We start from the raw sequence: 13,183 nt of genomic DNA, 5'->3' as shown, positions 1-13,183 counted from the left end.
TAAATAAATAAATAAATAATGTATACATGTGGAAAATAACTCAAACATTACAAAACCACTCGGAAGTCTCTTGTAATCCATAGCCCAATGAACCCTGACAAAACTCATCACTGTTAACAGTATATATTCCTTCAGATTTTTTTCTGAGCCTGTATAAACACATATATTAATATTATAGACAAAAATGAGTTAATAAAATGAACATCACTTGACTGTTTTTTTTAACTTAGTATCTCTATGTTAAACATATACTTACTTCATTCTTTAAAAGTTATACAGTGGTCCATAAATTAACTATTCCCATATCGACACATCATTTTTCACCTTTTACAAAAATGATACTATGATCATCTGTATACATATATCCACCAACTTTTATTTTATTTTATTTTTTTTTTTTATTTTTATTTTTATTTTTGGGACAGAGAGAGACTGAGCATGAACGGGGGAGGGGCAGAGAGAGAGGGAGACACAGAATCGGAAACAGGCTCCAGGCTCCGAGCCATCAGCCCAGAGCCTGACGCGGGGCTCGAACTCACAGACCGCGAGATCGTGACCTGGCTGAAGTCGGACGCTTAACCGACTGCGCCACCCAGGCGCCCCATCCACCAACTTTTAAAAATGATTTATAGCAAACAATTTCTGTAAGTGAATTTGCTGAATCAAAAGGTAAGAGTATCTTGGGTCTGGGTAGTCAGTTAAGCATCCATCTAACTCTTGATTCGGCTCAGGTCATGATCTCACGGTTTGTGAGACTGAGCCCCACATGGGGCTCTGTGCTGGCAGCGTGGAGCCTGCTTGGGATTCTCTCTCTACCCCTCCCTCACTTGTGTGTGAGTGTTGACTCTCTCTCTCTCTCTCTCTCTCTCAAAAATAAACAAAAAAAAGGTAAGATATCTTTAAATCTTTTATATATGGTTTTTAAAAGATAAAGCCAATTTACTGTCTTTAAAATATCACACTGTGCTCAAAATTTAATCACTCAAAAGGCAGAGGAATGACAAAAGCACTTAATCCTGAACAAGAGGGAAGTGCTGGCTCCTGATGGAAAAACTTAGGGAAAAAGTGACATCCTAGACTTCCTGGCTAAAAAGAGGATTGTCTGAACAAGGCAAGTCAGAAATGAGCCCTATAATTTAGGAAAGTCAATTTCAAAAGTCTAAACATTACACATACATTCCATAGACGGCAGACCTAAAAAGAAAATATGGTTGAAACTGGATAGAAGGCTTATAGTATAAAATTCTGACAGAATTAAAAAAAAATATTTTTTAGATGCCAAGAAAGAAAAGGCTGAACAAACAACAGTAGTTGTATCTGGCATTCTCCAAGGGGTTCAAATACAAATGACTGTGTATAAAAATGAGCACATAACAGGGGCACCTGGGTGGTTCAGTTGGTTAAGCATACGACGTCAGCTCAGGTCATGATCTCACAGTTCATGAGTTTGAACCCCATGTCAGGCTCTGTGCTGACAGCTCGGAGCCTGGAGCCTGCTTTGGATTCTGTGTCTCCCTCTCTGTGCCCCTCCCCAGCTTACACACACTCTCTCTCTCTCTCTCTCTCTCTCAAAAATAAAACATTAAAAAAAATTTTTTTTTAAAAATGAGCACATAACCACGGATGAATAAAAAAACTGACTTGAAACAGAACAAAGTCAGGAAGAGCTCAAAATCAGCTGAGGCTAAGCTAGATTCAGATCCAAGTTATCTGATCAGAATACCAACTTAGGAAAAGGAATGTTTCGAACACACAAGTTAGGCAATAATTCACAACCAAACAGTATCATAGATGGTAACTGAAAAGCATGTATAGATTGGGATGGTTACCATATTTCTGCCTGGAGTCTTAATTGAAAAAATAAATTAGTACCATCCAAAATGAAAAAAAGTACATATACTGCCTTTCTTGAGTACATAATTACAGCCCAAACAATCTTGTGGATTCATTATAGCAACAGAGTATACCGGAGTGTGATGGCTCTTGCCACAGGATCGTTACTATGAATCACAGAGAAAATTCTCTTCACAAATTCATCCACATTTAGAATCTTCTCCAAATGCTTCTCACTCTGTTGAGTAACTTTAAGGACACACAACCTCAGGAAATTGTTTCTACGAAGAAGCAGAGAAAAGGTAAATGAGACCACCTTAGGAAAGTAACATTTAATTAGGAATCAAAGCAACACATGATTTTAAATGTTAGCAACGGGGCAATGTTTTTCAATCTTATCATTTTTTTGTCTCATCACTAAAAGAGTTGAAGCCTATGCTTTGAATACGAAGCATAAGCAGTTAGCAATGCCTACAGTTCTGGGGCCAGACACCAAGAGGGTAGAGTCAGAAAGAGAAGCTGTGGAGATGAACCTCATCTCTTCAATTGTATTATAACCATGGCCGGGAGCTCAGATGGTCTTCCTCTTCTAGCAAGCTAATTCTACAAATCTCTTCTCCTTCAAGTCTGACTTGGTGTGTATATAAGTACCTGAGTACATGAAAAATGGTGGAAAGAAGTAGGAGGGACTGGTGGGGAGAAAACAAACCAACCAACCAGCAGGGATTTATCCAGTGCTTCCATGTTTTAGGAACCTCACAGTAACATGCAATCTTGTATTACAAAATATTAAGTCAGAAACTTCTCAAAACAACCTGTGCAAATCAGATACTTCCAAAATATACAACAATACATTAAGATCATCTTAATTTGATTTATCCTGTTCCCCAAAGAAGTACCCTCTGACTTGTGACTTCATTTGTGCTTAAAACACCACTATATTTCACACCAAAAAGTGTTGCAAACTGCCATGTGCATCCACTAAAATGGTCACCGACCACGTGGAAGTCCTAAAGCGCAAAAAGAATAAAGACTACGATATTAAACAAAGAAACGTGAACAAATACTTTAGGATGCCGAGGCTTTAAAAAGACTTACCCAACTCTGAAAACGTCAGCTAACTTTAGGAATGCGGAATTGATGAGAATAGGGAATGGATACTTCTGAAAGAGCCTGGGAAAGCGAACAACTGCTTCACATTGCTCGCCAAGCTTGCCAGATCTTAGACCTACGAAAAGCATGAAAACAGAAGAATAGCTTACAAATCTGTGGTTACAACAAGGCAAAAATAGCAAATACCAACACAGCATTACACAGTGAAATTACTTATACCATAAAATAACATTCACAACAATTGTGAATCACAACATGATCTTTTATAAATAATAGGCCAGATAGTAATTTGGTAAACTGTCACTTTTAGATATAAACTAATGAAGAAGAAACAATTTTTTTAAAAAAGGTTGAGTAGTTTAAGAATATTTGGGGCCATAAAATAAGTCTCAACAAATTTAAAAGGACTGAAATCATACCTTGTTATGTTCTCTGACCATAATGGAATTAAGTTAGAAATCTCTAAGAGAAAAATATCTAGAAACTTCCCAAATATTTGGAAATTAAAAAACTTATAAATAAGCCATGGGTGAAAGGGAAATTAGAAAAATATCTTGGGGTGGCTGGCTGACTGAGTCGGTTAAGCATCCAACTCTTGATCTTGGCTCATGGTTCATGGGATCGAGCCCCACATTGGGCTCTGCACTGACAGCACGTACCCTGCTTGGATTCCCTCTCCCTCTCTCTCTGCCCATCTCCCGCTCATGTGAGCGCCCACAGGCACTCTTCCTCTCTCTCAAAATAAATAAGCAAAAAATAAACAAACTTCACAAAGAAATGTCTTCAACTGAATGAAAAAGAAAGCACAACCTAAGGGAGGCAGCTAATGCAATTCTTCAAGAAACCTAACACTAAATGCTTTATATTAGGGAAGAAGAAAGGTTTCAAAGCAATGATGTAACAAAGGGGCCAAGATAATTCAATGTTGAAAGGATACTCTTTTTAACAAACTATCCTGGGACAACGGAATATCCATATGCAAAAATAAATAAATAAATAAAACCTTGATCCTTAATTTGCACCATACACAAAAATTAACTCAAAAATGAACCATAGGCCTAAATGTAAGAGCTAAAATTATAAACCATATGAAGAAAATACAATCTTTATGAGCTTGGGTTAAGCAAAGACTTCTTAGATCAAACACAAAAAGCATAAACCATAAAATAAAAAAGTATTAAACTCCATCAAAATTAAAAACTTCTGCTCTTTGGGGTGCCTGAGTAGCTTAGTCGGTTAAGCGTCCACTTTGGCTCAGGTTATGATCATTCGGTTCATAGGTTCAAGTCCCACGTCGGGTTCTAATCCGACAGCTGGGAACTTGGAGTCTGCTTCAGATTCTGTGTCTCCTTCTCTCTCTCTCTGTCTCTCCCCCACTTGTGTGTACTCGCTCTCCCTCAAAAATAAATACACATTAAAAAAAAAAAAAAAACTTCTCTTCAAAAGATACTGTTAAGAGAATGAAAAGACAAGCCACATACCAGAAGAAAATATTTAGAGAACACATATCTGATAAAGGACAATGTGGAGGCCACTTTTAGGCAACAGGCTCGACCAATGGAAACCTGAGTAAGGTAAAAGGGTCCATGGTGACTATGGAGCTGAATGCAAACGGGAAGACCCACCTCAAAATATCCATAAGCCCTAGCTGACCAATGGGCTGCTTATGACGAGGCACAAGTACCAAAAAAGGAAAATTCCATATGTTCCCATGCCTCTTCACTTCCCACCCGCTTAAATCCAGTCCCCCAACTTTGCCTACTCGCTTGTCTCTCCTTTGCTATCCTGCCCTGAAGTTCTCTTGCAGTGTATTCAATAAACTTCTATCTCCTTTGTTCTGCCTTGGGTGAATTCTTACACCACCCACATCTCCAGCCTCTACCCTATAGGGTCACTCCACAGACATCATCCATACTTCTTCTGCCTCAATAAGATGACAACACGATTTTTAATTTTTATATTTAATAATTTTAACGTTTATTTATTTTTGAGAGACGGAGAGACAGAGTGCGAGTGGGGGAGGGCAGAGAGAGGGGGACACAGAATCTGAGGCACGCTCCAGTCTCCAAGCTGTCAGCACAGAGCCCGACGTGGGGCTCGAACCCACGAACTGTGAGATTGTGATCTGAACTGAAGTCACATGCTTAACTGATTCAGCCACCCAGGTAACCCTAGAAGACAACCTGATTTATTTATTTATTTATTTATTTTAATTTTTTTTTTTTTTTAATTTTACATTTATTGATTTTTGAGAGACAAAGTGAGACAGAGCATGAGCTGGGGGCGGGGGCGGGGGGGTGGGGAGAGAGAGAGAGAGAGAACAAGACACAGAATCTGAAGCAGGCTCTAGGCTCTGAGCAAGTGTTCAGCACAGAGCCCCATGCGGGGCTTGAACCCACGAACGGTGAGATCATGACCTGAGCTGAAGTCAAATGCTCAACCGACTGAGCCACCCAGGCGCCCCACAACCTGATTTTTTTAAATGGGCAAGGTATGAAGAGAAATTTCATTAAAGAACAAATATAAATGGCACACACATGCAAGTTAACAGATGTTCAACACGGCTGGTCATCAGGGAAATGTAAATTAAAAACCACATTAAGATGGCAGTACATACCCACTAGAACGGCAAAAAATGTTATGACAGACAACAGCAAGTGCTAATGAGGCTATGGAGCAACTATAACTCTCATATATTGCTGGTGGGAATACAAAACTATACAACTCCTTGGAAAACAGTTTGGTTGTTTTTTACAAAGGTGATCATTTACCTACTGTCCACTCAGCAATCCTACTTCTAAATATTTACCCAGGTGCATTGAGAATATTCGTCTGTACAAATACCTGTATTCAACTGCTCACAGTAGCTTTATTCATAATGGCCACCAATTGGAAAAAACCCAAATGTCCATCAACTGGCGAAAAAATAAACAAACTGTGGTCTATCCACACAAGGGACTACCACTCAGCAATAAAAAGGAAACAAATGCTGCTTCATGCAACAACACGGGTAGATCTCAAAATCACTAGGCTAAGTGAAAGAAGTCAGACCCAAAAAAGACTACAAAACTTTAAGACTGTTTTATATGACATTCAAGGAAAGGCAAAACTTTGGGACAGAGAACAGATCAGTAATTGTCAGGGGCTTGAGAGAGAAAATTGACTGCAAAGGGGTAAAGGGAAAGTTTTGGGGGTGAAGGAAATGTTTTATATCTTTTTTTTTTTTTTAAGTTTATTTATTTTGAGAGAGAGAAAGAGAAAAAGAACAGGGAGAGCTTGAGCGGGGGAGGGGGGAGAGAGAGAATCCCAGGCATGCTCCTTGTTGTCCATGCAGGCAGAATGTGGGGCTCGAACTCACTAACCGTGAGACCACAACCTGAGCCGAAATCAAGAGTCAAATGCTCAACCAACTGAGCCACCCAGGCACCCCAGAAACATTCTATGTCTTGACTGTGGTAGTGGTTTCATGACTGCATGCATTTGGTGAATTTAATTATACATAAATTATACCTCAATTAATCTGATTTTTTTAACATAAAAAAAAAGCAACCAATAAATTATAAAGTTAATGTTCAATTCCTGAAAAAATATTCATTTAGAATGAGTATCTTAATATGGTATTAACATAATCAGCTTCAAATATTTTTTTTAGTATTTTAGCATTTACAAAATGCTAATTATATATATCTAAATCTGGGCAAGAATAGGGGCGCTACAATCTCTCTGTTCAGTAAATCTGTTCGCTGTCTGAAAATGACAAAGAAAATACTCATCTGAGGACTCTTTACTGGGTGTGACTATGCTTCAATACAAAAGACAATCAGAGTAAATCTGCACAGGCAATTCCTACAACGTATTAATGGTTTGAGTTTTGTAAACGCACTCTTGTTGGTTATTTGGTACTTGGAATATATTTCCTTGTAGGAAAAAAAAAAGCACTGTCAGCACTCATCATATTCCAGAATCCAATAACAATTTATAATAAAAGTTCCCATGGGAAAATTAATTCAAATTTCTAATTGAGATATTTAGAACATATCCCTTCTTTGCCTGCTCCCCCTTTTCTCTGCCCCCCACCTCCATACATAGAACTGCCATTAAAGCTCTAGAACTCTTCTCCCAACCAAACACACCTTGCCAATGGAAATGTTCTAGGTACCTGGCAGTGGCTCATGTGGGCTTAAAAGCTTTTCTAAAGGCCTGACTTGACAGAGGGTTCCAGAGACACACACACAGGGCAGTAAAGACAAAAGGGAAGGGGAGATAAGGAAGGGCAGGTCTGAGGATGCAGGTGAGAGAACAGAGAAGTAACAGATATGTTTGTGCATGTGTGCTAGGGGAACCTATTGGGATGATGCACAGCCATTGAACTTTTTTCCTCCTCTTCTCTCTCAGTGACGCAAAAGGGAGTAAAATTCTGTTTGTAATGAACTAAACCTTGGTTGGGATGAAAAACGTAAAGTAGGAGACAGCCCATGTAGAGGGAGTTTCCTGACAGAATATGATCTGTTTTACATTCCCTTAAAAAGCAAAATCACAGATTACACTGATTTGTTTAAACATGGTGATTTAAAATGTACCAAAGATAATTTTGAATTTGGCCAGAGAAATGTTTTGATTTCTCTAATACTGTCTAATTTTATTTCTTTAAGATAAAATATACCCTCATTCCTGTAACAGAGCCAACCAAAATAAATAAGTAAAAGAAGAGTCAATTTCTTGCTTATTTTCTGATGTAAGAGCTTTTGGAAAAAGGAAACAAGAAGCTAGGTTGACTCTGAGGGACAGAAGCTAAGGTTCAAGGGAAGAGGAAAATGCACGAAGACCTAGGATTTGGCAACAATCCTAAGCTGGGGCTATGGTACCCATCTTGCTTGCTCCGGGCCAGTTTCAATTTCATAATAAACCAAGCACCTGAAAATGGGCACTCAGCACAATCAGATCATGTAAGAAGGGCTGTTCACTTTATTTCTGTTGCTAGCTACAACCAACCTGAGGAAGAATGCCCTGATCATAAGACCAACGATCGTGAGAATGCCACTATAAAAACAGATATTAAGGTGTAGGGATGTGATTGCTGTTTCTACATCTTTCTTTGTACTCTCCCACCAAAGAAACGGAGCTCTCCTTCTTTTTTATTTTTTAAATGTTCATTTTTGAGAGAGAGAGAGAGCGAGTGTGCACGCACGAGTGGGGAAGGGGCAGACAGAGAGGGAGAGAGAGAATCTCAAGGAGGCTCCACACTGTCAGCGCAGAGCCCGATGAGGGGCTCGATCTCATGAATCATGAGATCATGACCTGAGCTGAAATCAAGAGTTGGATGCTCAACTAAATGAGCCACCTTTTATCTCCATTTTAAAGATGACACAGGCAAAGACTTGTTAAGCAACTTGCCTAAGGAACAAAAGCTAATAATAAATGGCAGATGCGGGATTCAAGTCCTGGCAATCTGGCTCCAGAGCCTATGGTCCTAAACTATGAAGCTAAAATACATCTGTAGCACGCAACTAGAGAGTAGAAGTTAAGATTTAAAAAGGGATTCTTTGATTATGATTTTAGAGTGCTCTGAGGGATAACAAATTCTAGGGAACTGAGGAAGAATAACATAAATTATGGTAAACTTGGGGGTTGTTATGTACATGAATCAAGTTTTCAAAACAACACACATTTCCAGGCAGCATGTATCAGTCAGAGTTCTTAGCTTCAAGCCACACAAGCTAACTGGCTGATTAGGCAGAACATGAGTTTATTAAAAACCTAATAAACAGTTTCGAGGCTAAACAGCTAAGAACACCTAATACTGCACTGCCAGACTGATGAGATGAGAAGTCTTGTTGCTGGGAAACTCGGGATGCAACTATTAGCTCTGCTGTCATCCAGGAACGCTGTAGCCATTGCTGCCGTTACTGTCCACTCACACCGCAGCCAAGGTCACTGCCAGGGCACAGAACTGTGAGTGTGCCCTCAAGTACATCTTCGTGCATTGCTAACCTCCTGTATCACAGAGCCCGGAGGAGGTCTCTCTGACTGGCAGAGCTGAGTTCACATCTCGCGCTTTGCAAAGTTAACTAGAAAGGTGAGTTTTGGCTTCCACTCTGGTGAGACAGGGCTCTTGGTGTGAGTCATTCCTCAAGCACAGGAGGAGCGATCACAAGATGTTAAGTGACCACCAACATGACTAATACCCACCACAAAGAACACTGCTAATACACATTACCATCCAAGCACGTTTTAAGAGAGTTTGGTATGTACGTTCGCTTTAGCTGAGGGGTGAGGATGATTTAAAATGGAACCATAACACGTATGTATCTTGAAGTGTATTCATTAAAAATGGGGGTAGGGAAGAAGAAATACCAACATAAGTATGCACCACACATTGTAAGATAACCTAACATCCTACAGCTTAATAAATTGATCACGGCAAGTCTCAGTAAATTATATTTAAAAAGCAGGAACAGAAACAACAGAAATGATAGTCAACTCAACTGATAATGAACAATAAAACATCCTTCACCCAAATTTCATAAACTGTCTATAACTGTGTATGGTGGGATGTATGCAATACCGTACAGCCAGAATAGTGATTCGGAATCATAAAGAAATTAGCTTTATTTTATGAATACCAACTTTCAGTAATATTTAAGGATGCAGTTTGTAAGTTACAAAATCGTCAAAATAGTAGCTCTTACCCACATATAAAAATGAGTCTATGGATTTCAGTAAGAACTGAAGAAGGGCCTTGGGTTTTTGGAATAGTTCATGACCCATCAAGTAATCACCAATCAGGAATTGAGATGTTAAGACTTTCAATTCCACGTGACCTTCTTACAGGTCCACCTCTTGATACTCTCAGGCTAAATATGGTCTGATGGTACAGATCTCAAGAGAGAATCTGGTTGACTCAGTGTGGGTCACATGTCCCCTTCTGAATCAGTCAGTTCTGGCATGGAATGGGTCACCTGGTACAGACTTTGTTGCAGAGGCCTCTCTCTTGAGTAGGGGATATGGAGATACTTCCATAGCCTCGTGTTTATCGTAACACCAACTACATCTGTGCCAAAATGGACAGTGTAATAGCAATCTGTGGCTTTCAGTCTGAGAATTCACAGGTTTGGAATACAGGTGAGGTGATAGCATCTAAGGGGAAAATAAGGGAAGATAAATAGTTGTCCTGATTTGTATCAGTTTTCTATTTCATAAATTTTTCAAAAAGCACGCCTCAAAATTTCATGCAGCAGTAAGTTCACCAACACCTCAAGTAGCAACTCCATCTCTTATATTTCCTCTCTTCCCATAGCCCAGCTGCAAGAAAGGGAACCACTCCCTTCCTGGTTGCTCTTTCACCTCATCCTTTCCAAGGCCAACCTTACAGGAATCAGGCTGAGTGATGTCATTTAAAGGAGACTCCTTTTCACTCAGGGTGAAAGAGATCTTGCATTAGGTTTTCCTAAATCATTAGGACACTTTCTGTCAGTTCAGACTATGCAGAAGTTATATTAATGAGAAAGTTATACTGATCAATGTAAATGAGATATGTCCTTTATAATGCCTGGATTAATGATTATCCATATTCTGAAATGTGGCAGATAAATTTAAGTTATACTTGATTATAACATTTAACTCTGTATGTGCTTAGTCTTCACAGCTCAGTCAGCATGGTTATCAGCTAAAAACTCTGAAAAAGGGACATACCACCGAAAGACCTCTACAAAGCAGCTAGAGTGATCACTAAAAATGTAAACCAATCTCATGTCAGTCCTCTGCTTAAAAATTTTCAGTGTCTTCTCAATGCACTTGGCATAAAATCCAAACTTCTTGTCCTGACTAACAAGGCCATATATGATTTAGCCGTTTCCTTCTTAAAGCTGTACTGTTCACTAATATAGCCCCAAGTCCAAGTACAGTGACTAACACAATGTAGGCGATCTGTAAATATTTGCTGAGTGAATGAATGGCTATCACCTGACTATTTTTCTGTGTTACTAACTACATCTGGAAGGAATGGACTTGTGTCAGCTTCAAAATGGCATCCATTTATTCCTAGAGAGATCAGAAACAAATGGCTTAACTGCCATGCTTGCTCAAAAGGCTCAGAACAAAGTACAAGAAATCATAAATGACATCTCCCAAGTGTGCATCTTAGGACACGAGTGCCACAGACATTTCCTTATAATGGAGTTCAAGTGTCACATCTGTACATCTAACTGCCTACACAACATCTCCATTTGGATGACTAAGAGATGTCTCAAATTTAGCAGTCCCAAACTGATTTCACTTTCATCCACTCAGTAAATGGCAATACATACTTCTAGTAGATCAGACCAAACACCTCTAAGTTTTTTCCTGACCACTAATTCTCACATTCTCATCACATTCATTAGCTAATCTTATTGGCTCTACCTTCAGAATATATCCAGAATCTCAGCACTTCACATATCTTCACTGAAATCACCCTGGACCAAACCACTATTGTCTTCTTCCTGGATAGTGACAATTGCCTCACTAGCTTCCTCACTTCCATCCCTGGCTCTCCCACTTCAATGTACTCTCAACACAGCAGTCAGACTGATCCTTCTCAAAATTAAGTCAGATATGCCACACCTGTGCTGAAAATTCCCTATGGTTTCCCATCTCAGAATTAAAGCCAATCATTTCAATGGCTTGTATTGTCCTACACGAACTGGCTCCTGGCTATCTTTTTATCTTCAATGTCTATCACTCTGCTCCAGAAACAGCATGCAAAACAGGCTCCAACCTCAGGGACTTTGCACTTGCTGTTCCTCTATTTGACCAGTAAGGCCTGTCCCTCACTATCCGACATAAAATAACAAACCAGGGGCACCTGGGCAGCTCAGTTAAGCGTCAGACTTAGACTTAGGTCATGATCTCACAGTTTGTGGGTTCAAACTCCACGTTGGGCTCTGTGCTGACAGCTCAGAGCCTGGAGCCTGCATTGGATTCTGTGTCTCCCTCTTTCTCCCTGTCCCTCCCCCACTCACATGCTGTCTCTCTCAAAAGTAAATAAAAGTAAAAAATAAATAAATAAAATAAACAACCCCAATCCCACACCCAGTTTTCTCCAGCCCCCTTCATTAGTTTCACTTTTCTTTACAATATGTATCACTGCCTGTCACAATATATGCTTAATATATTTGCTTATTGCCTGTTTTCTCTGTCCCAAATATAAGCTCTACAGATGCAGGGGCTTCATTTTGTTTTGTCACTGTTTCCCTAGCACAAAGCCTGATGAAATAAGTTGTGTGTGTGAATGTGAGTGTACATTTTGGGGGGTGCAAGGGAGGGACATGAAGAGGGGCTATGGACTAAGAACCTCCTATTAAAATACTTGAGAAACTATTCCTTGGAATACAATTTGGGGAACTCTGGTCTAGACGTTTGGGAATTAAAACAAAGTCAGAACTTGTAGCCTTCTGACCCTATGACCTTTGGCTCATAAAACAGAAATACTTTAACAGATACAGGATGAAATGACTCAATAGTTAAAATACTAAACTATATTCTAATGAAACTGGCCATTCCTGTAATCTAATTTCATAACAGCTTTAAAAGGGGAGCATGGTGAAGCGAAAAAGAACAAAAGTTTTGTTCTTTTTTTTTTTTTTTAATGTTTGTTTATTTTTAAGAGAAAGAGAGATAGAGCACGAGTTGGGGAAGGGCAGAGAGCGAGGGAGACACAGAGTCCGAAGCAGGTTCCAGGCTCTGAGCGGGCAGCACAGAGCCCGACGCGGGGCTCAAACTCACCAACTGTGAGATCATGACCTGAGCCAAAGTCGGACCCTCAACCGACTGAGCCACCCAGGTGCCCCCACAAGTTTTGTTCTTATATTGTTCAAATTATCTTTCTGAGCCTGAGACATCTGGGGAATACTCACCTGGGGTACTGCTGGGAGACTTGAACACGATCACTTGCTTAATACCTAGGACTGACTGCCAGTTTATAGTTAAACACTCAATAATCATGCATTTATTTCTTACAGATATGAAATACCGTATGCTGTATCAACTTCTAAAAAGCAAAAATTGTGTTATATCTTTTTTAACACAATGTCAAATTTTTAGGAATTCTAGATTTCTCAACTTCTTCAGAGCCTGATCCTGATCTTTGTTCTACAACCACTGTCCTACTGTCATGAAATGAGCCCACCTGGACCAGAGTGGTAGAAAATGTCTTCAGAATTGGTAGAGTTATGAGATATCCAGACCTGCAACTTTCACT

At 39.6% G+C, this 13,183-nt stretch overlaps 1 protein-coding gene across 1 annotated transcript in view; it reads right to left on the bottom strand.

Annotated features, from left to right (window-relative positions):
* Nucleotides 1-13,183, bottom strand: part of INTS7 (integrator complex subunit 7) — a 93,678-nt gene that overhangs the window by 78,927 nt on the left and 1,568 nt on the right. The window contains exons 2-3 of the mRNA XM_058702115.1: nt 2,932-3,061; nt 1,968-2,114 (exon numbers count right to left, since the gene is read on the bottom strand). Coding sequence (XP_058558098.1) covers nt 1,968-2,114; nt 2,932-3,061 — 277 coding nt within the window. The remainder of the gene's footprint in view (nt 1-1,967; nt 2,115-2,931; nt 3,062-13,183) is intronic.

This window comes from Neofelis nebulosa, chromosome 15 (assembly GCF_028018385.1).
Source record: "Neofelis nebulosa isolate mNeoNeb1 chromosome 15, mNeoNeb1.pri, whole genome shotgun sequence".
Classification (NCBI taxonomy): Eukaryota; Metazoa; Chordata; class Mammalia; order Carnivora; family Felidae; genus Neofelis; species Neofelis nebulosa.
This window is presented reverse-complemented; position numbering and strand designations above follow the sequence as displayed.